The 25,747-nt window shown below is 43.6% G+C and overlaps 3 protein-coding genes across 9 annotated transcripts in view; 2 read left to right on the top strand and 1 right to left on the bottom strand.

Annotated features, from left to right (window-relative positions):
* Positions 1-8,035, top strand: part of LOC115463531 (mitochondrial carnitine/acylcarnitine carrier protein-like) — a 31,885-nt gene extending 23,850 nt beyond the window's left edge. Inside the window, exons 5-9 of the mRNA XM_030194139.1 lie at positions 1,834-1,951; positions 2,105-2,177; positions 6,040-6,149; positions 6,511-6,632; positions 7,300-8,035. Of these exons, the coding sequence (XP_030049999.1) occupies positions 1,834-1,951; positions 2,105-2,177; positions 6,040-6,149; positions 6,511-6,632; positions 7,300-7,362 (486 nt within the window). The 3' untranslated portion in view covers positions 7,363-8,035. The remainder of the gene's footprint in view (positions 1-1,833; positions 1,952-2,104; positions 2,178-6,039; positions 6,150-6,510; positions 6,633-7,299) is intronic.
* Positions 1-16,498, bottom strand: part of DNASE1L1 (deoxyribonuclease 1 like 1) — a 110,722-nt gene extending 94,224 nt beyond the window's left edge. Inside the window, exons 1-4 of one of the 3 annotated variants that reach the window (XM_030194132.1) lie at positions 16,250-16,498; positions 9,610-9,718; positions 9,239-9,288; positions 6,033-6,167 (exon numbers count right to left, since the gene is read on the bottom strand). The gene's annotated coding sequence lies outside the window, so the exon portion shown is untranslated. The remainder of the gene's footprint in view (positions 1-6,032; positions 6,168-9,238; positions 9,289-9,609; positions 9,719-16,249) is intronic. The other 2 variants (XM_030194130.1, XM_030194134.1) reach the window with 2 other exon arrangements.
* Positions 15,406-25,747, top strand: part of TAZ (tafazzin) — a 39,395-nt gene continuing 29,053 nt past the window's right edge. Inside the window, exons 1-7 of one of the 5 annotated variants that reach the window (XM_030194143.1) lie at positions 15,406-15,468; positions 18,707-18,855; positions 19,899-20,027; positions 22,543-22,588; positions 23,747-23,832; positions 23,964-24,044; positions 24,502-24,543. In XM_030194143.1, coding sequence (XP_030050003.1) covers positions 18,747-18,855; positions 19,899-20,027; positions 22,543-22,588; positions 23,747-23,832; positions 23,964-24,044; positions 24,502-24,543 — 493 coding nt within the window. In that variant the 5' untranslated portion in view covers positions 15,406-15,468; positions 18,707-18,746. Of the gene's footprint in view, positions 15,469-16,606; positions 16,689-16,756; positions 16,838-18,706; positions 18,856-19,898; positions 20,028-22,542; positions 22,589-23,746; positions 23,833-23,963; positions 24,045-24,501; positions 24,544-25,747 lie in introns of those variants that run through there. The other 4 variants (XM_030194141.1, XM_030194142.1, XM_030194140.1 and 1 more) reach the window with 4 other exon arrangements.

Genomic DNA, 25,747 nt, shown 5'->3' on the forward strand with positions numbered 1-25,747 from the left:
GTTACAGAAACACGGACATGGCCAGGCAAAGCATTCCACAAAACCGGCCCTGCAACTGAAAAGGCTGCAGCCCTCATAAGCGTATGTGTAGTCCCTAACAAATATTAAAGTGGCAAGTTAATTGCAGCTAACTCTGTGATTAACGCATTAATTATAAATCGCAATAAAAAAAAAAAAAGAATCACGTTGCAGTGTCTCCTGTCTCCTCTAAACCTCTCTTCCACTCTCAACCCCTGTCCTTCGCACAATCCAGGATTTTTCACCACACCTGCATTGGTCTATCTTAAAGGTGGTCTTCTGTTGCCTCCCCCCCCCCCCCCCCCCCCCCCCCCCCGCCACAGCAGTGTTATACATAAGCTGCCTGCAGCCTGGCCCAAAGCTTTCTGCCAATGCAGAAACAGGAAGCAATATCACAAGAGGCAGGACAGGCCAGAGGGAAAAAAATAACCACTTTAGAGCAGGCTGCAGACAGTATACGTGCAATGCTGCCACTGCTGGGGACTAAATGAAGACTACTTTTAAGGTAGACCAGCTTGGGGGAAGGGGGGGAAGGAGAGTGAGCTACAGCTCCACAAGCAGAACTGGAAGGGCCACTGGTGGAAGCTATAGCCGAGGTGGTGAGCTCAAGCAGTCAAGAGAAGAGATGCTCACCACCAAATTTGTGTCTTTGCTCATGGGGGAGGGGAGAAGAGAGAGATAATGGACCTAGGGAAAGAGGAGAGGGGAGGGATTTGATCAGGGGTGTGCTGGTAAATTTTTAACAACAGGCTCTTTCTCCAGACGTAGACAGCTCTGCAGTTGAAAGGGCCAGGGGGGGCGGGGGAGGAACACTTGCCTCTCTGTCTTCTCCCTCCCTTCGTGTGGGCACCCTAGGCAGGCATACCTTTGCTTGCAGCCAATAAATGGACTGCCACCACTCCCAAGGTCTTGCTCTGAGCAGCATGCTGGAACTTCTCTCACATGCTCGAGAAGGCCCAGCCTGCTGCCCAGAGCTGGAAACATGGAGCAGGGAGCAGCAGTAGTCTATTTACTTGGCTGGCAGGGCTCAGCATCCCCACCAGCAAAGTAAAAGATAATTCAGCAGGGGGCCCAAACCCACATTTTGGAAGCCAGTTGTTAAGTAGCCATGGAGGGCCCTACTTTAACAACCAGCTCCCAAAATTCTTAAAAACCGGCTCTTGCGAGCCTGTGAGAGCCTGCTCCAGCACATCACTGGATTTGATGTACCACCCTTCTACGGTTACAATCAAAGCGGTTTACATATTACATACAGGTACTTATTTTGTACCTGGTGCAAGGGAGGGTTAAGCGACTTGCTCAGTGTCACAAAGAGCTGCAGTGGGAAATAAATAAATACATACCTTTAATTGTACAAGTAATTGTGATTATATTTTATTAATTGCACTACTAATAGCAATTACAATTTTTAGTTGAAATGTAGCCCTAAAAATATGGACCCCCTTTTAGGGTTCAAAAACACCACAACTGAGAAGTGCATTGCTTAATGCATTAAAGATTTAACCCATATTATGCAGATTGTTTTGTTAATTCTGCTGTTCTTTCTATGATATTGGTCATAATCCAAGAGAATCCTATAGAGTGAGGAATGTTGTGGGGGGGGGGGGCATTATCTGTAGAAGTGGTAATTTGTATATAGACTCTGTTCATGCTCATACTTTGGTTTTGTCCATTCATAGTTATAAAAACTAAAGTTTTCCACAAAAATCATTTTTAAAATGTTGCACTTGCTCATATAATACCACGTTGGCTACATACAGACATGGGGCTTGTATAAGGTCTGTTGGCAATGACCACCCTATCTATGTCTCACAGGTCCAGGCCAACAGTGCCATTTGTAAGTATGCAGGGCCTGTGGACTGCATGTGCCAACTGTACACAGAGAGTGGTGTCCAGGGCGTATACAAGGGAACACTACTCACACTGCTGAGAGGTAGGAAGGCCCAGTGCATTGTATGCATCAGAATGGCAGGAAATGTATGTGTGGCAAACTGTTTGGGTGTGGATGTGAGGGTAGGCTGGCTTGGCCTTCATTTGTCCCGTCACCTGTGTTTTCTTATGTGTTTTGTTTTTTTTTATATGGCAGATGTTCCTGCAACTGGGGTGTATTTTATGACATACGAATGGCTCAAAGCAAGCTTCACCCCAGAAGGGAAAAGGTCAGTGACATTGGTGCAGGTCACATCTGTAGCAGAGGTAATGCCAGAAGTGTGAAAAACAGATACTGGTACTTCCAGGTAGAACAGCTGAACAGAGATTTAGTAAGAGACATCAAGGGGAAAGTGCTGTTGTCGCAGAATCAGGGAGATCTTAGATTCAGCTCAGATTCCGGTGCTGACCAGTGATTTAATGTAAGAAAAAGTCAGAGTCCTGGAGATCAGGAGAACTGTCTTTGTTAAGGTGTGGGAGGAGGGGAGGGTACCAGGTGAAGTCAAAGGGGCAGGGGACTGAAATAAAAGGAGTCATTGTAAGGACCATACATTTGGTATTAGGAAAATAAATACAGGTGAAGAGATACCAGTCTGATTTTCTAAAGAGGTGACTGAAAAAGGAAGGGCAATGATTAGCATTCAGAAGGTACAAGGGGATGCAGAAAGAAGTCAGAGAAGGCTGAGGAAAGCAGAGAAGGTAGGAGAGCACAACTGAGAATAGAATTTTAAAGAGTTGAGGCAGGAAAGTAGGGTTCCAACATCTCTTTTTAGTTTGGCAGGGAAAGGAGGAAGGGCAGAGCAAGGCTGGTTCTTCCACTAGGCAAGCTAATCTTAGGGGAGGCAATATCAGACATACCAAGTCACATGCATCTGGACCCTTCTTTCACATCACATGCCATAGGATCCTCCTCTCATGCATTCTCTCCATGCATCTGCTCCTTCGTGGATCTAGCATCAATTCCTCTTCCTCTTCGTACCCCCAGAGTCCTCCAAATGTGTCTCTTCATGGGCAGTGCCAGAGATTTAAGCCAGGCTGCCTCCAGCCAGCCCCAGGACCTTCTCTCTGCCGCCTCCCACGTTCTCTGGTGCTACTTTCTATTGCCATATGGACAGAACACAGTAGAAGAAAGGCCAGGGGCTAGCTAGAGGTGGCTTGGCTTAAATGCTGCCATCATCCGTGAAGACACACGTTTAGAGGCCCAAAGGGGCAGAAGTGAGAGATATGCCAAGGGGGGGGGGGGGGGGGGGAGCAAGGGAAGAGAGAAGGAGAGAAATGCAGCGAGAGATAGAGGGAGGGATGCTGGACCCGATCACAAATTTGTTATGAATACAGACTTTTTCATTTTAATTTTCAAAAAATAATGGAGACGGGAAGGGAGTGGGTGGGGATTCACCCTTAGGGAGGGGTGCACAGCTGCAGGTTCACCTAGGGCGTCAGATACCCTTGGGTCGGCAACAGTAAACAAATTAACAGGCCAGCATGGCTTTTCCAGTTCATTGTCACAGAGCCTAGCATGCAGTCACAAAAACTGCACTCCTCTGCTCTGCCTGTCTAGAAGGCTACTGCCCCTAAAGTCAGAGACAACCATGCCCTGCTCTGAAAAATTCTACAAAGGATTTCTGGCCCAATATGGATATCTCCTCTGTCACAGCACTGTGCCGGGTTGGTCACTGGGTAGAGTTTGCATTTACCCAGTTAGTAGTGATATTCATTACACTATTACGTAAGTATGGAGATAAAATAAGGATAACAAACCTAAAAAAACTTCCGTAAAGCACTGAAGACATATCTCTTTGACATGACATACCATAACGACTCTTAATTAGAACCATAATTCTCCATCATCTGTTTAACAATCGGACTATTTTTTCCCTATATCGTACTGCCTAATTTACTATGTAATCCATGTTCAATATATGATTCCAATTGTATGTTCTACACTTTTTTTAATCTGATTGTTCATTATATCATCCATGTTTCTATATATATTACAAATTGTATCTGTACTCTGAAATGGCATAAGTCATGACTGAAAATTGTAAGCCACATTGAGCCTGCAAATAGGTGGGAAAATGTGGGATAAAAATGCAACAAATAAATAAATAAGCAACAGACTGCATATCGGTTGGTGCCCAGGTCACTTCCAGGTAGCTGCGTTGACCTAGATATTTAATGCCAGTGCCCACACATGGCCCAGCACTGAAGAGCTGGGATTAATTCAGCCCATGGCAGTCAGTGGTTCATAAGCTGCTGGCAGCCACAGGCTGAATATTGTCCAGTTTAACAACTCCTGAGGCTCTTAATAGGGCAGCAACTTCTCCTCCTCCCTCCCCCCCCCCTTCTATATCTTCTCCATGTAAATAAAGGAGAGAGATTGTACTTCAGCTGCAGAAGAGAGTAGGGAAGTCATGGGAGAGGAAATGGCTGGAGGTCCACCTAAGGTGCCTAAGACTTTCTGAACTGGCTCAAAGGCAAAATTAGGATTGTAAGACTCAGAGGTGGGGGAAAAATGAATATGTGGAGGGTACCAAAGGAGTAAAGAAGAAAAAAACCCAACAACTTTTGGCTAGTATTCACTGAAGAAAGCTTTGGAGAAGGACCACATATTAGTCAAGAGTACAAATAGAAGGGAGGGTTCACATGAAAAACTGAAAGTGGACCAGGCCATGAGGTTGGATGGAATACATCCTATGACTGAAGGGATTCTCATAAGAATAGCCATACTGGGTCAGACCAATGGTCCATCTAGTCCAGTATCCTGCTTCCAGCAGTGGCCAGCCTAGTACCGGGCAGAAACCCAATTAGTAGCACCATTCCATGTTACCAATCCCAGGGCAAGCAGTGGCTTCCCCCATGTCCACCTCAATAACAGAAACTTTTTTTAAACCCAGACATGCCTTCAAAGAAATGAAGCATATTGGTGAGGCAAGACTTCCCTTAGCTGAACCCATGCTGACTCTGCCTCATTAAACCATGTTTGTCTATGTGTTGTTCTCTAATTTTATTCTTTATAATAGTTACCACTATGTTGTCCAAGAGAGGTTCTGGTAACACCACTCCTGGTTCTGTTCATTTGGAAGACAGGAGTGATTCCAAAAGGGCAGGAGCTGAAAGCAATCTACAGGATATTGTGAACCTAGTCCTTAAATGAAATGTAAGATTAGTAACCTATGGCACGCTTTGAAAATATGCCTCTTAGTGTGAGACATAATGGCTGCAGAGTCACCTACAATAGTACTCACAACATGATCAAGTTTGACTTAAACAATTGAAGGAATGACATTAAGGAAAACTACTATGCTAGCATTTAATTTTCAAAAGGGACATTATGATAAAATGATGAAAAATGTTAGAATAAAAATTAAAAGCAGCTGCAAAGATTAGGGGTTTCATTTTAGCTTTCAGAAAAACACTCAAAGCTCACCTTTTCCCCAGTAGATTAGCTAAGAATTGGTATTTTACTAGTGGGGAGATAGGTTATTTCTATGAACTTCTGTGAACACTTCAGCTTTGAATTATTGCTGTTTTATGTAGCGTTCTAGCTTTTTTTATATATATAATTTTTTTGTTAATTTTTGTAAACCACTTTGGAATGGTTGTCCACAAAGGTGTGGAGTGGAGGAGTAGCCTAGTGGTTAGTGCAGTGGGCTTTGATCCTGGGGAACTGAGTTCAATTCCCACTGCAGCTCCTTGTGACTCAGGGCAAGTCACTTAACCCTCCATTGCCCCTGGTACAAAATAAGTACCTGAATATATGTAAACCACTTTGAATGTAGTTGTGGAAACCTCAGAAAGGCAGTATATCAATTCCCATTCCCCCCCCCCCTTCTATAAAATTTTATAAATAAGGTTTTGATGTCCATTAAAATACCATTTTAGAAGCCCAGAGAAAATGTATTCCATATATTAAGAAAGGCTAAAGGAAGGCCAAATGGCAGTTGTCATTTATTAGAGCCAAAAGAACATCTTTCAAAAAATGGAAGACAGCCAAGTTAGATACAAAGCAGTGTTGTGAAAGGCAGAAAGAATTTGAAAAGAAGCCAATTCTGACATCTTCTGTTTTTGTCCTTCTTTCTACGTACCTTTCAGTATCAGTGATCTCAGTGCCCTGCGGATCCTCACTGCAGGGGGCCTAGCTGGAATTTGCAACTGGGTAGTGGCAATTCCTGTGGATGTGCTGAAATCTCGTTTCCAGACAGGTGTGGAGACAGCTGCTCCTATAAGCATTCAGACGGAGACATACATTTTACTAAGAAACCATCAGAGCAACCCATTATTCCAGTACTAAAATGATCTCCGCACACATACACAGCTTTACCCATGGACCTCATTCCTGCCCTGCAGCATCCCCATTATTCCAGTACCAACAACCTACACACTCAGCTCTGCCAATGCACCTCAGTCTTTCCATAAAGCACCCCTTGCTATTCCAGTTCTCTATAAATAGCTATGCCAGTGCACACTGATCATACGCTGCATCACCCCCTACACAGATGTCACATTTTTCTATAGCAGATAATTTGGTTTGTGTGTGAGCTTTTTTAATGTAATATTTTACAGCTGCCGAAGGAGTGTATGGAGGATTTATGGATGTCTTGCGGGAGGTTCTGCGTGAGGAAGGCCCCCAAGGACTATATAAAGGCTTCACAGCTGCCATGCTCCGTGCTTTCCCAGCCAATGCGGTAAGAAGCTGGGTCTCCTCTAGACATAAAGATCTCTCCCACCTTATAGGATGAAATATGTGAACCTGGTACTTTTTCTGTGAAGGATGAGGCAGTCAGAAATCTCTTCATAGGCTCTCAGAACCTGATCCAGCAACTTTCACTGGCATGAAGAGGGACTGGGCTGGGGTGTGAGGGGACTGAGGTGATCCTGTATGACCCTTCTTAATCCCCCACCACACCGAGATGGCCATAAACTACAGCATACAGAAAGAATTATAGTTCAGGTAGATTTATTGGAACCTTCAACATGAGAATTGGCATCTGGTTGTGAGGCTAGGGACAAAGCCAGAGCTTTCAGCTACCTCCAAGCCCTGTTTTTCAGCTGCCCATACATTCCAGGCCAGTGCTTCTCAAACTGGGTGTTATGACCCCAAATGGGGTTGCTGGGTGAGGACTACATTGGTGAGTCATCATGAAACACCTCAGACAGGACAGGACACAATCACAAGAAGTTTGAGCAACACTGATCTAGAATTTGGAGCCATGAGGTTTGTAAAGAAACAGCAGGATGAAAAATACTTGAATGCTAGGTGTGATAGAAGTTTACATGATGGACAAAAAGCAGCTGAGAGATGAAGAAATCCTTGTTTGCCGCCTTTTATTCTGTTTGGTTTCTCTGCTCCAGGCCTGTTTCTTTGGTTTTGAGGTGGCTCTAGCTTTTCTGCACTGGATGCTGCCAGATAAATGAGGATCTCTGTGACTTTCCTTTGCACTGGGACTAGTGCTGGAACTTCAAGACAGAAGGACTGGACCAGTCGTGTCCAAAACCAGAACCATCTAAGCTGATGCTTGTGGATAAATTGGAAGCCTGCAGCATCACCATGTCAACACATCCCAGGCTGGCTCTCAGCCTTGAGAAACAGGAGCATCACAAGTGCCAAACACACCCTATACAACACAGGGCGCTCCTGCTCTGCCTAGTTTTATGATATCAGCGCAAGGGGAAACCGATGGATGGCTTCCCTGGTGCCACGTGCGGCCGCAAATAGCTTGCTACAGCCCTGTTGAAAAAAATCCAAGCAATGTCAAAAGGTAGCTTGTGCTACCCTCAAGAACCTTTTGAAGATAGATAATACTGAGCCTTTTCAGTTACACCACTTTTTGGCTGGAAGATCTATTAAAAGCTAGCCAAACAAGTGCAGGGTAGAATTTATTCAGTGCTAGGTCCTGCTTCTTTTCCCAGGTAGTTTAATTTCTTTTATGTTCCTCTCATGACTACTGTGATGACCATGCTCCCCTACTGAGGTGCACATGTTTGGATTTATGTTGATATTACTTTTTTATTTGTTTCTATAAGGCATAATTTCTGTACAATCTTTTGTGAGCATATTAAAAATTGTCCTTTTTTTTTTTGACCTTCACATTTCCTGCAGAGGCAATCATTATAATCTTTCCACCTTTGGTCACTAGTGGAAAACATTTGGCCAAATCTTCTGGCATCAATTAGGTTCAGCTCCCAAAAGAAAGTGAGCCAAATCTTCCTGAAGCTGCCATCCAACAGCCTGGCAGTTCTGTAGAGGTGGAATTTCAGCTTCCTGCTACGGTACTACTCAATTCCCCAGAGCTGGAACCTCTGCCTCATGCTGCTAAAATCTTTCAATCTAATACTGTGCTGAACCTGACACTGCTAATACAGAAAGACCCAGTGATCCAGGAGCCCTGCCAGTATCTGTACCAGATATCAGTCATGGCTAGAATTCTGCATCAGCTCTCATAAAACCCATGGAGCAACCATGTTGTCTTCTACCTTCAGCTGCTACTGCTTTCCACCTTTTCAAGTTAAGCCAGTCAACAAATGCAATCCAAACCTTTTTTCCACCAATGAGTAGAAAAATATTCTCCCTTCCTTCTTCAGAGCCTCTGCTTCACCTACCTCAAATAGGAGTAACATGGAAAGAGTCAGATATTTCACAGAACCCAATGTGAATTTCAGCTGGCCTTAATCTGCACAGGTAAACTAGGGAGACCGAGGTAGTACGGCAACAAAATTGAGTATCAAAGCAGTGTGAGCCTTCAGGAATGACCAATACAGTCTGTGTGTTTTGGCAGAGTGCCTTAATCAGGGGTCTCGATTGCTATAAAAATATCCCTTAGCGAGATCCACATATTTCACAGTATTATAGCTAAAACAGTTTGGCGTTTCACCATTGGAAATAGGTCTCAGTGTTACGCATGCTTTACGTACTCTACAGCAGCACAGCGAGATGGTGTTTTCACCATCTGTTATCTCCAGATATTTTCCTCCTGGATTCTTACTAGGAGGTATTTTTTTTATAGCACTCAAGACCACTGATGCAGGCGCTCTGCTAAAACACTCACTGTGTCGAGTCACTCAAACATCAAGTTCCTGAAGGCTCACTGAACTTTTTTCAATACTCTGGTTTGGTTTCCCTCTTTACCACTGACAACAAAATTGACAGAGACAGATGGCACTTCATAGATTTACAACATTTATTAGAGGCATAAGCTTTCAAGGCTGACCAAGAACAGACCAAGAACAGACCAAGCGATCCAAAGTAGTGCAAAAAACAAACTTTTAAACACTGGAGGGGTAAAAACTGCACTTGACTTGGCTAAGTTTCACCCTCCTGGGCTGCATCAGGGGTTAGTAGTACTGTTAGAACAAAATAAATATGAAAACACAAAGATTAACAACACAACTACAAATCTCGAACAACAAAAAATGCAAAATCAAAATAGTAATAAATAATAATAAAAAATTACAATTCAAATTACAATTAAAAAATAACTTAAAAAGCAACACACATGGGCACCACCTATACATACTCCGAGAGTGTAATGTAGCTTGCACTAAGTCTGATAACTACTATAAAGGTGAAACACAAAAGATAGTGAGGTCCTGAAAATCCAATGAATCAAAAAAATTTCAAAACAGGTGATTCAAAACGAAAACATGAAACGAGAAGTTACTTACCATCTCCCTCTCTTGTAGCTGGTTACTGAATCAGCCAACTTTAATGCACAGTCAGATTTAAAGCTTGATGCTGGTCACATGATCAGAACTTTGCCTAATTCAATTAAAACTGAATAAAAAAACTTGCTTAATGTTAAACAAATAATTTAATTTAAAAACAATACATATGCCTAAAAAAACCCAGATGTTTAGCAAAATGCTTTTCAGATGACATCAGGAAACTTGGCCTGGCAATTATGCCTTCCCAGGAGGAAAAGTAAAACTGCAAACATCTCATGATGACTGTCTGTACCAGCAAGGAATTTGAACAGGAAAGGATATATAAATATCCAGAAATAAAGGAAGGAGCAACAATCCAACATAAAGTACCAAAAGGAAATAACCAGCAAGAAGCACTACAGAAATGTAAAAATAGACACTAAAAAGTTAACGTCAAAGAATAAAATACAAGCCATTGACCTGCTTGCGATTCCTGCACTTTCAAACAGCTTTCAAGTTGTGACCTGGTCCCTCAAGTACCCTGAAAAATTGTATGTACAAACAAGAAAGCTCCTCCATGCTTACAAGGTAGTCTATAAGAATCAGTGTATGTCAAGACCGTACATTTCTACAGCTAAAGAATGGGCCCCACAGAAATAGATTATACATAGGAGCTACCATCATAGGCCTCCAAGTGTTATTTAACAGCATCAACATGTATCCAAACACACAAGTTTGGAAGATGAAGTATGAAAGCAAGTGTTCAGAATCCAGTTCCATTGTGAAACTTGGGACAGACATTCCTATGAGCAGAATGAATGAGTATGGATGCACCTGTACATACAGGAAAGGAAACAGAATATGCAAAAGCAGGAGAAAAAGATCGGCAAACAATGAAAAGCCAAGTGGCAAATGCACAAATACAGTAGGAAATATAAAGGGATACTCTAGGAACTGTACATGGATCAAGCACACAGACACGGATGGTGAAAAATGAGAACTAAAACCTAAGAATGAGAGACTGATATTTGCAGGCTGTCTATACAGCACACCTATAGATTCTGTAATAAAATAAAAAGCTGGAAATGGTTACAGTGGCTTACAGACAAGAGGGTTCACAGCAAACATTGAAAAGAAATTAGCACACCTATAGATTCTGTATTACAAAAACAAACAAAAAAAGCAGCAGCTGGAAATGGTTACTCATCTTGTAGCTGGCTGAGAAGTGGTAATGGCCAAAATTTTCTATACAGAAAGACACAAAAGCAGCAAATCTCCTTCATTGGTGACTTTGTAAATATGGCATCACTGTACCAGAAAAGCACTGGGATCACGACCTTAAGAGAGCCACTATAATCTAATTTTCCAACCTGGGACATCCCTATAAAAAGCTGGCTGCAAGGAAGCCAGACAGTGGTAAAAATTATAAAACACCAGAATGGTTACAGCACTGATCATAGAGGTGTCAGTTCCAAGTGATTAGTATGTGAATCATGTGGAAAGAGAAGATCCTCAGGTACCAAGACATGCCACAGACTTGATTACAATGAGTTTAAGCACACCTGGATAAATTGCCTATGCACGTTGCATCTTATGAACCCCAGAAGGAAGCTCTTTGGCACAATACAAGTACTACAGCAAGCATTAACAGTAAATTTGAGAGACTGAGATCATACTCCACGTACCCTGGCTTAGGCATGAGCTTCCTTATGCACAAAATCTAATCCATTTGGAAATATTGCCCCCAAAAGAAAAGTGAATATCCTTGAGTGACCAGTGAAAGCCTAGATCTGAATCCAACAGAAGTCCTGTGGCATGACTTGAAAGATTGATTGGATAGCTTAAGCAGAAGACAATCTGGACTGCAATGTTATTTTGTTATTATATAGATATAAAATAATGCTAAAATGTACGTTATTTACCAGTACTTTAGATCCAGAACAAAAAAAATGGAAAGCCTAATATCAGTTAAGAACTAGAGTTGGATAGTAGAAAAATAGAGAAGTCATAGTCTCAAAGGTTTGGTGTACCGACTCCACAGCCTTGACAGTATCACTCCATAGTAAAACCCCACCTTGGGTATTTTGTGCAATTCTAGTCACTGCATCTCAAAAAAAAGATATAGTGGAACTGGAAAAGGTACACAGAACGGTGACCAAAATGATAAAATAAAATAAGGACTAATATAAGTAAAGGCTGAAGAAGCTAGGGCTCTTCAGCTTGGAGAAGAGACAACTGAGAGGAGGCAGAGGTGACAACCTGAAATGAATGGATAGAAAAAAAAAAAAAAGGTGAACCAAGAGAGGACACTACCAGAAATGCCCAAGGATGATAGGCGTGAGATCAATAGCGAGTGACTAACAGGATGAAAGATCTAAAGAAACTGCCAGAACAAGCTTGTGTTGATCAAAATGTGAATGTAATTCACTCAAAAGGGCTGCTAAGACTGTTTTGGTACTGTAATTAAGCTGGAATCCGGACTGATGGGGGTGCAAAGCAAGAACTTTATCTTAGAAGTTGGATAGCTGTTGGAACACAGCGTTTTCAAGAACGAGACATATAGGAAAGGTTACAAACATGATGATAATGACTGGTTATTGAAGGATCCAGGTTAGCTTTATTCTAGATAGGATGCTATAGCTGATTTCCATAATTTTGGGAAACTACCAGAGGATTGGCTGAGACTAAACCACTGGGTAGCAAACAGAAGTGAGGTATTTTAAATGAAGAGGATGGGATAGGGTCCTTTAGGCAGTGGGTGCACTCAGGGCCGTGCCTAGGGTCTCTGGCGCCCCCCTGCAGACTATCAGTTGGCGCCCCCCCCCCCCCCCCCGTGAAAATGATCGCTCACCACTTGCCACACTGACAGGAATTGTCAGCAATATTCTTAGAAACAAATTGCTATACATTGCAAAATAAGATAGCAGATGTAAATTCTCAAAGTGAACATATTCCAAACGCTAAAATGAAAATAAAATGATTTTTTTTCTTCCTTTGTTGTCTGGTGACTTTCTTTTTCCGATCATGCTGGCCCAGTATCTGAGTCTGCTGCTATCTGTCCTCTTCACTCCATTTCCAGGGCTTCCTTTCCATTTATTTCTTTACTTTCCTCCTTTCTTCTTCATTTCTTGCTCTATATCCATTTCCAGCAATTTCTTCTCTCTCCCTGGGTCCTGTCCTCCCATCCACGTCCATCCTTGTCCCTCTCTGCCCTTCCCTCCTCCATCCATAGCCACCAATCCTCCTCTCTCCCCTCCCCTCCATTTCCAGCAATTTGTCCTCTCCCTGGGCCCCCATGTCCATCCTTGTCCCTCTCTGCCTTTCCCTCCTCCATCCATAGCCAGCAATCCTCCTCTCTCCCCTCCCCTCCATTTCCAGCAAATTGTCCTCTCCCTGGGCCCCCATGTCCATCCTTGTCCCTCCCTGCCCTTCCCTCCTCCATCCATAGCCAGCAATTCTCTCCCCTCCACTTCATTTCCAGCAAATTGTCCTATCCCTGGGCCCCCATGTCCATCCTTGTCCCTCTCTGCCCTTCCCTGCTGCATCCATAGCTAGCAATCCTCCTCTCTCCCCTCCCCTTCCAGCAATTTGTCCTCTCCCTGGGCCCTGCTGCTGCCCTCCCATCCATGCCTCTCTGCCCTCCCATCCATGCCTGTCTCTCTGCCCTCCCATCCATGCCTCTCTGCTCTTTCCTCCACACCCTGGGGCCTTTAAATCTTTTACTTCCGGTCGCAGCAGCGTCAGTGAAAGCGGAGCGCTGCCGACGTCTCCCTTCCCTTCGTGCTCTTGGTTCCCTCAGTGTCCGCCTTCTTCTAACGTCAGAAGGCGACACTGAGGGAACCAATGAGTGCAAGGGAAGGGAGACGTCGGCAGCGCTTTCACTGACGCTGCTGCGACCGAGGTAAAAGATTTAAAGTCCTCGGCAGCACGGAGCGAGGGTAAGCACCGCGGTGGCACCCTCCAGAGGTGGGCGCCCCCCTGCGGCGCTTACCCTGCTTACCGCATCGGCACGGCCCTGGGTGCACTTCATTGAAGGATGGGGAGAAAGAGGGGGACATAATGAATGTAAAAGGGCAGAGAAAGAGACACTGGATGGAAGGATCAGGAGAGGGGGTAGACAGACGGCTGGATGGGGAGAGAAAGAGGGAAGACAGACGGCTGGATGGGGAGAGAAAGAGGGAAGACGGAAGGATGGGCAGAGAAAGACGTTGGATGGAAGGATGCAGAGAGAAAGGGGAAAGACTGGAAGGATGTGGAGATAAGAGGGGACACTGAACAGAAAAGGGTAGAGAGATAGAGAGACACTGGATGGAAGGAGGGGGGGGGGCAGAGAGAGACACTAGATAGAAGGATCAGGAGAGTGGATAGATGGGTGGAAGGATGGGGAGAAAAAGAGGAGACGCTGGATGGAAGGATGCAGAAAGAGGAGACACTGGAAGGATGGGAAAGGGGAAAGAGTAGTGAAAGACTGGAGAATAAGAGGCAGGGGTATGGGGAGAACAAGGGTGAGGAAAAGATGAAAAGCCATAGGTAGATGAAGTAAAAAGAAGAAAATTAAAGAATGGATAGTAAGAATGAATTAAATCTGGACACAGTGAGAGGCTGAAAAATATTGAAGAAAACAAAGAAAAATGACAAACGGACAGGAAACCCTGGCAAAAGAGTTAAGAGAAGATGAAGGAAAGCAGAATCAAGAGACTGAGAGCAATACAATTAGATAAAGTAAATGGCCAGACAACAAAGGTAAAGAAAATAATTTTATTTTTAATTTAGGATAAAGTAACGTGGTAGCTGTGTTAATAACATTTAATAAATGCAAATAAAACAAAATAAAAAATAAGGTGATATCTTCAATGATTTTAAAACACTTTCAACACTTCATTCCTCAGGTCAGGAGAGGATACCATAACAGCATTATACTGACCTAAGGCAGGAGATTTTGGCCTCTGAAAGCTAACTGAAAAGGATATTAGGCTATTAAATAAAATATTTTCTGAAATGGCCGTGGGTTTGAGGTGTGCAAGGGGGCAGAGCCATGTAGAATGGGTGGAGCCAATGCAAAGTGGGGCAGGGCTGGGGGCATGTACTAAAATCTCCCTCAAAAACTGGGACCCCTTGGCAGCTGTGTATTACTGTATTGTATAGAACAGTGCAGAAAAATTAGCACGAAATACAGCCTTTAGTGGTGCCGTTTCCACCAGCTACAATAATTTGTTGAAGCTGTTTTAGTGATATTCAGTTTTAATTTCATGATATATACATCTAGGACGCTTTCAAATAAATTAAAAAGCTGTCAAATAAGTTAAAAATATATTTTGCCCCCCCCTACCTTTTAAGGCACCACCTATCCAACTGGAACAGCTTTTGACTTTTTACAGCTGGTCCACGCATAGGCAGTCCATTATCCTATATTTGCACGATGCCTGGGTTTAACACTTCCCATTGGTCCGCCCTGGCGTTGACGTCAGAGGGTGGATCAGTGAGAGGGAAGGGAACCCAGCACCCAGAGGTGAGTAGAGAATCGCCCCCCCCCCTCCCCTTTGAGTTGCAGGACATCCCTGGCCCCCCTTCCCTCAGAGTTCCACGGTCCCACACCTCCCTCCCTTTCTCCCCCCTCCGAGTGCAAGCACGACCTGTCCTCCGGCAGCCCCTCGCCTTCCTGCGTGCCGGCTGTAATTTAAAAATTCTTACCTCGGGGCCCAGCGTCTGCAGTGAAGGCGAGCGGCGCTTCAGACTGCCTTCCCATGTGTCTCAGCTCTGCCTGTGGTCCTGCCCTCATTTCCTGTTTCGGGAAGGGCAAGACCACAGGCAGAGCTGAGACACATGGGAAGGTAGTCTGACGCACGCCGCTCACTTTCACTGCTGATGTCGGACCCCGAGGTAATTTTTAAATTACAGCCGGCACGCAGGAAGGCGAGGGGCTGCCGGAGGACAGATCGTGCTTGCACTCAGAAAGGACAGTGAGAGAGGGAGGGAGGCGCTGGGGTCTGGAACTCGGAGGTGAGAGAGGGGGGTCCTGGAACTCGAAGGGGAGGGAGAGAGAGGAAGGGAGATTGGGGGGGCATGGAACTCGGAGGGGAGGGGGGTTGGAAGTGTTGCCAGGTGGGCGGTTTTACCGCCCAATTGGGCGGTTTTCCGCGACCCGCCGCAGGAAATTTTTGCCCGCGGCGGGTTGCGGTTTTTTGGGCTCCTTTTTGGCTTCGGGGCGGTTTTTTCGCAGGCTTTTTCGGCCGCGGTGGGCGGGGTTAATGACGTTTCTGGGCGGGGTTAGTGACGTGGGAGGCGGGGTTAGTGACGGGGGATGCGGGGTTAGTGACGGGGGAGGCGGGGGCGATGACGGCGGGGGCGGGGTTGATGACGGCAGGGGCGATGACGCGGGGGTGGGGTTTGAGTTTGGGCGGGTTTTGGGCTGGATTTTGGGCTCCTTTGGGCAGGAAAAAATTTTTCCACCTGGCAACCCTTGGAACTTGGAGGAGAGAGGGAGGGGGGGGGGGTATGGAACCTTGCTAGCGCCCGTTTCATTTCTTTCGGAAACGGGCCTCTTTTACTAGTGTCTAATAATCTTTAACTATTGCTTTTGCTATTGTTTTGGGTGTACTTGCGACACCGCCTACTAGCTTCAACCCATTAGCCTCCTAGCATCTCCTGTTCTCAATCTAACCTCTTTGGGATTTTGAAGGACTGGTGCTGTACCATTCCACCAGGCAGCTCCCAGACACCAGGACGAAAACGTTAACGAGGTCGAAGCGAAGTATCACCGTCTCCAAACGTGGTGAAAGGCAAAACCAAAGGAAGCAGACACTGAAGAGCTAACCAGCCGGCCAAACCCCTCGCTCTCAAACCAAAACTTCCACATCGCTTATACCCCGCTCCTTGACTCCTTCTTTTCGTTTACCACTCCTCCCTCCCAATCGAGTCCCCCGCGCTACCAGGAGGTCTAACTAAGTCTTATTAAACCTCCTCCTTGTCCCGCCCGCCCTGCCAGTGGAACAGGAAGTTGCGTCAGGGGGCGGGGTGCCGGCGAGAAGCAGTTCCGGGGTCGGGCTCAGGCAACCTGAATGAATTATACCGCTCTGTTGATATCAAAGACAAATTTAAAGGTAGGGTGCAGGGGTGGGGAATTTGAGAACGAAGGAGAGGCGAGACCGGGAGGACACAGGAGGGGGCCCGGCTGTCCTTGAGTGCGTGTGAAGAGGGGGCGCTTGGCGTAGTTAAATGCCTGTCTCACACGCCTAATGGGTGTGCCTTGGTCTCTGTTCCTCTTTTATACATTTATTTACGTTTTATTATAAATAATATAAACTTTCTTTGTATTTTTTCTATTATTGTCAGTGCTGTAATCTTTCTAGTATTATTGCAGTTTGTATGGTTATAATTGTTTTAGTTTTTATCCTTTTTTTATTTTTCGATTGTAGATATATAAATTGTATTCATATTAAACTTTTTACAATTTTTCGTTAGTACAATTATTTTGTATTTATATTATAATTAGGTTGTCTCTAGATGACATCAATTCCTGTAAAAAGCAACTTTTCTTTTCTTAGTGTATGCATGCCTGGTTTTTTAATTTGCTCTCCCATGGTGCCTTTTGGGATTTGTAGTCTAGGCGCTTTCTATGTGAGGGTCCCAGATAGCACTCAAAGATTGAGTAAATGGTGTCTGGTGATCCACGGGTGACCTGTGCCTCCTCTCAGAAACCATGTTATTTGATAGTTCTGTTAAGCAGATGTGTTCCAGCTGTTTCTGAATTGCCCCAGTGCAGTGCTCACCAATCTTTCTGCAGCCACAACCCCAATTTGCACAAATGCAGAAAGTATGTAAAAGTATGTAGCCACCCCCCCCCCCCCCCCTGTGGCAGGGCAGTGATATCTTGTGTGGTGCCCTCCCTTCCTCTAGCGGTATCTCTCTCTTCCTTCACACAGTATGACCCCCTCCTGGAGGTACAAAATAATGATGAACCTATGGAGAGCCCACTCAGACCGTGATCCCATTTTGGGTCTCTATCCACAGTTTGGGAAGCTCTGCTCTAGGATGTTCATAATAACTTACTAGTGCTTCACCTCAGAATATGATGTAATAATTTGTGTATCATATGGGTTGTTCTTTGTGTGCCTGTGACACCTCGAACGAGGGTTGGGAGTAGGCCGGTGAAAGAACACAGCCAAAGGGGATGAAACAAAAAAATAAGTATTTATTTAACTTTGTCCGTGGCCTGTTCCATCACAGGGTTGGGGTTGTAAAGTAAAGCAGTTTTCTCTTAACTAGTCCTAGTTGAGTGGCTAGTAGGCCAAACAGTCCGCGGTTGCGGGGTTGCCACACCCCAAACACAGCTTTTCAGTTCTACTCCACAGGTCAGGTCTGGCTCCAACCAGATCTCCAGCAAACTTGCACAGTTTTATTAAATAGTACCAATGGCTTATCTCAGTCAGGTATTTCGCCTCTTCCTTCCCTGGGCCTTCTCAACCTCTGCCTGGCCCGCTGCCCTTTCCTTTCACCTCCCTGGTCTCAACTCCACCCCACCTAGCACACTTCCTCTTGAGCTGGGACCTGTGCTCTTAACGTGGCCCTGGCTAATTATAGAGGGATCTTTCTTAAGGGTGGGGGCAGTGTTCTATAAACCCCCTCACAGTGCCCCACTATTGTTTTTTTTAAGTGTTTCTATTGAACACTTAAGCAACCAAACAATATATAAATACAACATATAAAAATGAGAACTCTCACAGAAACCACAACTCTTTACAAAAAAACATAAAAATATACAAACATGGCAGTTTTAAGTTCAGTTCTATTCCCTCCTTGTTTTTGCATTGTTGTTAACCAACTGTTCAATGAAGACCTCTAAAGTTTTTTTTTTTTTTTAATTATATAAACTTAATGGTGGAATTGTGTAATGGTCTAGACAAAACTAAAATAGGAGCTTGAGTGCGTGGTTTGGGTAACCAAAGATTCTGGCATGCTCATTCTCTCTCTTGTTTTGTTCATTTTTTGGGGAATTGTTTTTCTCTCTTTTTTTTTTTTTTTTTTTGTTGCTTTAGAAATGCTCCCAGGCTTTCTTCTTTTGGATTTGTTGTCCTTGATGAACGGTTCCTAACTGAAGAGTTTGTGTGATTTTTCTCAGTAGGAAGGGACTGGTGAGGTGTTGCTGTAGTGATGGGAAGATGCCCTTTGAGGAGAAATGGCCATTTCCTGCCCGCCCTCGCTTGCCCTGGACCCTCTCCAGCACCATAGTGATGGGATTGGTAGGCACATACAGTTGGATATGGACCAGTAAGTCTGCAGTGCATGAAGCTATCTAATATTATTTGATTCCTGGTGATTTCTCAGTTCTATTGATGTGTAGTGGGTGAGTGGGGGAGGAGATGTGACAATCTAGTGGTTAGGTAAAATGTTTGAATTTAGAAATTAAAAGTGTGAAGGAGAGTTTCTCCGTTCTAATTGTATAGCCACCCTCTTGCCTCTAAAGGGAAGCTAAACAACTTCAGAAGAGACTGAAAGAAAGCCCTTCTGGCAAAGGAAACACTCCAGAGTTTAGTTTTTCTCTTTTTATAATAATCCTAAAATTTATTAGAGTAAATAAATGGTTACAATAAAATATTCTTTTATCCCAATGTTACAGAAAATTAAATTCTTATTTATATCAGTCTAAATTTCAGTATAAGCAAAATAAAATCCCTCTCTCTGGTGTTTCTGTGTATTTCCCTGGAAGCTTAACAAAAATCTGACTGCCACAAAATGTGCTTGTCAGATTACTGAAGCTTGATTTTGTCCAATCACTTAATGCCTTATATTTTCTCTCTTACTTATCTGGTATTCTTCAACTCTGACCTCTAAGGTCACCTTCACATAATTCTGCTTCTTTGGTATTTTTCCCAATTATCCATCATTTGCCCTTTGTAACCTCCCTCCCTCTGATACTTATCACTCATATTTGTCCTTCACTGAGAATGTCTCTGTGTTCATTCAAAGTCTGTTTGAAACAAACAGAGGTTTTAAAGTTTATGGCCCATTATTTTAGGCCAAACAAACCTGTCTGTTAACTTGTCCCTGTAAAGGGCAAGAAAACACAAGCTACCTATGTGCCCTACTAGGTCATAAATAAGGGAATAAGTTATATATACAAAAAAGCTGGCTGATCTGCAAAACCAAACAGCTCTATACTAAACATAATCTTTGTATCTACCTCTAATGTTCTATGTGTGACCTGAAATCTCTGCAACCTGTCTGTCTCTCCCTCTTCTGCTTGCTATTACTCTGCAGATTATTCTTTCCTTGGACTTTGTTTCTCCTTCTTTCTTTCTTTTTGTTTGTAGAGTACTTGAACCGGCTTACTGTATACAACAAGGAAGTTCTGTATGACCTGATTGAGAAACGAGATGTGGGTACCCCACTCATTACCATCGCCAATCATGAGTCCTGCATGGATGATCCACACCTCTGGGGTAAGACTACTAACGGGTTGAGAGAGAAATATGAGGTTGATATTGCTGACTTCCATCTTGTCACCTGAAGCAAAGTGTAACAAGAATAGTGTAAAAGGAGAAAAATAGTCCGTATTTCTTTTATATACATAAACTTTGGACTGTGCCCCCAAAACAGCTCGCATATGAGGAATTGTGCATTTCAAGAAACGCAGATAGTTCATAACTGTCTATCTGTACCAGATCCTTTTGTTCAGGTCTACTGTGCAGTTCCTTCTGAGCAGAACGTGACTGGTGGGTGGTAGGTGGATGATTTATTTTATATAGAGAGAGTCTAAGAATGGTTGCTCTTTGTGATGCTACATGGGGTAACAGGAGGACAGAATTTGGTTTCTTTTATTTATTTATTTATTATAATAGCTCACTGGGACTTCTGTTAAATAGGATGTCGGAAATGCCGCTGCTTAGTAATAACGTAGGTGCAACAGCTCTGCATCTTAAGGAGTCATAAAGCTCAGTTTCTTCATTGTCCCTCCAAACCAGTCCAAGTGAGTGGGTATATGCTCTCTTACCAGTAGATATAGACTGAGAAACATTGAAGCTGTGATATCACCCTATAAGGTAATCTGTGCAGCCCTGAACCAGTATTTCTCTGTCTCCAGCAGGGGTTCCTTGAATGTCCCTGGGAGCAAAACAACAATCATACATGGCTTCACAGGGGGAAAAAAAGAAAAGAAAGAAAGGTGTACTGGCTCCAGTTGCTAAGGTCTGACTGGCCAGGTCTGAGTTGCAAAGGGGTGCAGAGGATGATTATTTCTAACCCAGCTCATGTTGCCTCAGTTCTCCCAATAGAATGAGGCTGGTGCTACAAGGCCTGTGGCTGGTCAAGGCCTTTACTGCTGAGGCAGGGCGTCTCTGGAGCAGCTTTGAGCTCTATGAGGGTAGCACAGAGCAGCCACAGATGGCTTTGGAGGAGCAGGAGTCCACTTCAGGTCCTGGCCCCAATTACATTACATTACAGATCAATAAGAAATTACACAGCCATAAGTATAACGGAATGCAAACAGTCCAGGATCAATTCAATCTCATCAGCTAAGAAGTCAGACATTTTCAGAATAAGATTTTAAAGCCCTAGAAAATAATTCATAAAATGGCAGTGACCTAACTTCTACTGTTATTGTATTACACCAGTGAGATGCCAAGTAGGAAAAACTGGCTGAATGAAAGATTTTAAAAACAATGTTTCTACAGTTAGGAAAAGAAGGTGTTAAAAAGTTCGTAGACTTGAGAATTAGTATTCCTATTAGCAGGACCCCAGTCCCATGGCTTTTCAAGGGTTACTTTTCTGTCTTTCCTGCATCAAACTCTAGTCTGAGCTCGATCACTGTCCACCCTTTTTCCTGGCCTGTCCCTCGGGTCTAATACTGACCCAGTCTATGTAAACCTGCATTCACCAGTCTCTTATACACATTTTGATCTTGAGGCTCTTTGGAGAAAGTAAGCAAAAAAAAAAAAAAAAGACCCCACTGCTTCTTGCTTACATCTCTACATGCCTACCTGCTCAGCTGGTGAATCCCTTTTCAGGACTACCTGTTGCACCTTGCATCCTGGAAAGCTTTATCGCACATGAGCCCAAATGCTAATCCTGCCTTGTGAGGACATTTACTTTTCCCTGGGCTCTCTGCTCAAGTGATTGCATTGCCTTCTGTCATCTCTTCTCCATGTTCTCAATGACATAAAGACAGCCCAGGGTGAATACTGTATTCATAACTGATCTTCTCTTTTCCGATGTAATTGACATGTTTAAAGCTGCCTTGGCCTTCTGCTTCTATACCTATAACCCAGCCTTACTTGGGTTTTCCCTGTAGGCCTAGAAGCCCCTTAGATCAAATTGTCTTCCAGAACCCATTTGCCTTACTTGTTTTAACCTGCTACAGCATGTCACTTTGGTGCAAGGCCTATCTATTAGCATAAATACTCTTTAACCTCGAACCCTCAGCTGAGGAGTTGCCCAGGTTTGGCCGATTGTGTCCTGCTTGTCCACACAGATAGCAAAGTTACTTACCTATAGCAGAGGTTCTCCATGGACAGAAGGATAAGTCAGCCACACATTCCCTGCCACTTCCTTCTTCTGATTGAAGCCTTTCTGCTGCTAGCAAACAGGTTAAGGAGCAGGAGCAATGGCCACACAGGCAGGAACACTTGTACATGCCCAGAAAGCCACCTAGGCTTTTCTGGGCTCTGGGAGAGCATATCCCCTCTGGCGCCATCATGGTGATGTCATCCTGGAGTGATTGCTTATCCTGCTGGTAATGGAAAACCTTTGTTACAGGTAAGTAACCTTGCTATTTTGATAGTTAATCTGCTGACGGAGAGACTATATAGGTTGGGTTTATTCAATATCTAATGGGTAAAGTCGGAATAGCTCCTGAGCAGACAGACTATGCAAAGGGCAATTTAGCCATGCTGGTTAGCTATGTGGCATTAAGGAGTTCTTATCTCAAGGTCTTTCATCACATCTTTTTCTTGGCTGTAGGCATCCTGAAGCTCAAGCACCTCTGGAATCTGAAGAAAATGAGATGGTAAGGGTATTTCTTTTAAGGGTGAAACTAAACATTGGTGCCTAACTGGGCTCTGAAGAAACCTCTAATGGGAGGCTGAAATACCATACTTGTTATGATGATCATGTACACACAGAACATGAAGAAAAAAAAATTTTTTTCTTTGAGGACACGCAACATAGCAAGCCCTCACAGATAGGTGTCATGCCCTCACATACCCATCCACCTTCCCAATTTGTATACTGTTCTGAGTCTGAGTAAAACTGAAACAGTTCCTGAGTAATAGCAGCAAGCGAGAAGTGATGCACATTTACAGTGAAGCCCCTCAAAAGCTTCAAGAAAGTGTGAATGCTGGAGAAGCTTCTTGCATCAGGCTCCATTACCTTTCTGTGAGGACTTGTGTCCTACTGTCCATGGAAGACACTTGGTTTTCTTGTACTTTTGGCTCGGCAGCTTTCTCCTGCTCCTTTGGGCTTCCAGTTCAATTGGAACCACTTCAACTGGGCAGTGGTACCATGAACCTCCATTTGTAAGTTCTTGGAGCATTTCCTCTGTTTTTCTAATCTTCCCTAGCCAGCCAGTGTAATGATGAGCATTGTGTGGAAGCCAGAGATTGCTACTCTCTATGGAACATGATACACAAGTCATAGTTCCAGCCACTAGATATTAATAAGCAATGGCTGGTGCTACCCCACCTAGCCCAGGAGTAAAAACCAGGTCTCAGAATCTAGTCTTGTGCACATCAGTTGCTGGTGAACCACTTGTCTTGCCAGTACCGTTCTAAATTATTCTCTCTGATTTGTTTTTTTTAATCAGAAATTTTCTATTGTCCTTTCTCTATCTTGTTCTAATGATGAAAACACAGTGTAAATATGCTAAAGTAGTTTTGTTGAGTTGATTTTGGGTGGATGTAATGGTTGTGCTGGGGCTGGCCAATATGAGGTTGTTTATTTAGCTTCCACCTTTTTACGATTGGTAGCTCAAAGCAAGACATTTATGAGCAGTAGGTGTTTCCTTGTCCCCTGCAAGCTTACAGTGTAAGTTTTTTTTTTTTTTGTGTGAGACAATGAGGATGAAGTATCTTACCCCAGCTCACAGAACTACCTCTTAAATGTTCAGTATCCTGTTGTAGCCCATTGGGAAAGACTCATTTGTATCTGCCTTTTCTCTGCCCATCAGGACTCCTGCAGCCACAGATATCTGCTTCACAAAAGACTTGCATTCCGTGTTTTTCAGCCGGGGAAAATGTGTTCCTGTGTGCCGAGGTAGGAGAATACAGACTTGGGGAGATCAGGTCTCTGTATAAGCATGGGAATGTGAATGGCATTCCTCTGCCCTTGAAGGGGATGGGGAAGCCATGCCTTTAAACATGACTGACACTATTTTCCTTGTTCAGGGGATGGCGTGTATCAGAAAGGCATGGACTTCATCCTGGAGAAACTCAATTGTGGAGACTGGGTTCACATTTTCCCTGAAGGTACCACAGTTAAAAGTGGAGAGGGTGAGATCGTTGGGATTTAGTTATTGAAGCACATGAATTGATTAGTTACCAGAGTAACTCTGCAATAGTTTGTCTTAGTAAATAGTCCCAGTACCGTGGCCTCTATGCTCATAGTTCCCATAATGCTTTTGCTGTTTGTGGTCCCCTCTGAATATACTTTTGTTAAAAGGAGACCTTGATCTCCTCTCTTCAGGTTCCAGCTAATGCCATCCTTGCATACTGCACTAAATGGTGCTTCTTGGGACACCTGACTAAGGTACTGGAGGACAGTACAGCCTTCTGAGAAATCCAGACATTTAAACATGAGCAGGCATGTGTCAGCCTCCTGTAACATGCTAATTGGCCAGACGTTAGAGCACTGAACCATAGTGACAGTCTCATGGTTTATTCTTAAATGTAATATGAAATCTCTGCTTCTTGGTCCTTCCTGTAGGAAAAGTGAACTTAACTCAGGATTTTATTCGCTTGAAGTGGGGTAAGTGTGAACAGAGGGAGAAAGAAATTATATTTTAAGTGGTTTTGATGGGGGCAGGAATAAGTATGAAACATAACGCGAGAAAAAGCCATGCTGAGTCAGACCGAGGTCTAGCAAGCCCAGCAGCCTTATTTCAGACAGTGGTCACAGGTCACAAGTAAGCACAGATCCCACAAAGTACGTCCATTTCCCATAGTTCATGTCCAGGGGCAAACAGTGGCTTCCTAACTCTATCTAGCTAATCATTTTTTAATGGACTTTTCCTCCAGGAACTTGACTAATCCTCTTTTTGAATCCCACTATGTTGGTTGCCTTGACCACATCCTCCGGCAACAAATTCCACAGCTTAATTATGCATATTGTATGACTTGTTTTCAGTCTGTTAGTCATCAGTTACATGGAGCATCAGGGTATCATCTTGCTTCTGTCTTTTTGAGAGGTTAAACAACTGGTCTCTATTTAACCATTCTACTCCACTCATAATTTTATAAACTTCTATTGTATCCCCGCAGCTGTATTTTTTTCCTCCACGCTGAAAAGCCCTACTCTTTAGGTTCCTTTCATGAGTGTTTGTTCTTTCCCATTTATCATTTTTATCACTCTTTGAATTTTTTTCTAGTTGCACTGTATTCTTTTTGAGATGGAGCAACCAGAGCTATGCAGTAGGCACCTGTAGAGAGGCATGCATTTATTGTATTCATAATCTGCCTTATTCCAAGACATATCACAGCAAAAATACACAAACTACATGAGATAAAAATACATAAAAGCAAGAAAAAACAAATAGACACAGATTGCACCCCAACCTTAGTCCTCTCTCTTCTTCAAAAGGAGGAAATAATTGACTACTGGCATATCTTGCAATTATCATGTTACCACATCCCAATCAATTGTTTCTTAAATACAGTAGTATCAGTCAATAGCCTTAAACAGTCTAGAAGCTGGTTCGATTCTTTTGCTTCAGCTTGGAAAAAGTGCAAGACCAGGGCTTTTCAAAGTGAACTTTTCTTAGGAATACAATTGTCAAAAAGTACCTTCTGATCTCAGCAGACTATTAGGTCTATAGGTTTCAACCTCTGTAAAGTAATGAGGAGCATTTATGAATTAAATTTTTGTCTTATTCTGAATGCAAAGGGCAGCCAGTGCAATTGCTTAAGTAATGAGAATTGTGTTGAAAATGAGATACACCATGCACCAATCTGGC

This window comes from Microcaecilia unicolor, chromosome 2 (genome assembly GCF_901765095.1).
Source record: "Microcaecilia unicolor chromosome 2, aMicUni1.1, whole genome shotgun sequence".
Classification (NCBI taxonomy): Eukaryota; Metazoa; Chordata; class Amphibia; order Gymnophiona; family Siphonopidae; genus Microcaecilia; species Microcaecilia unicolor.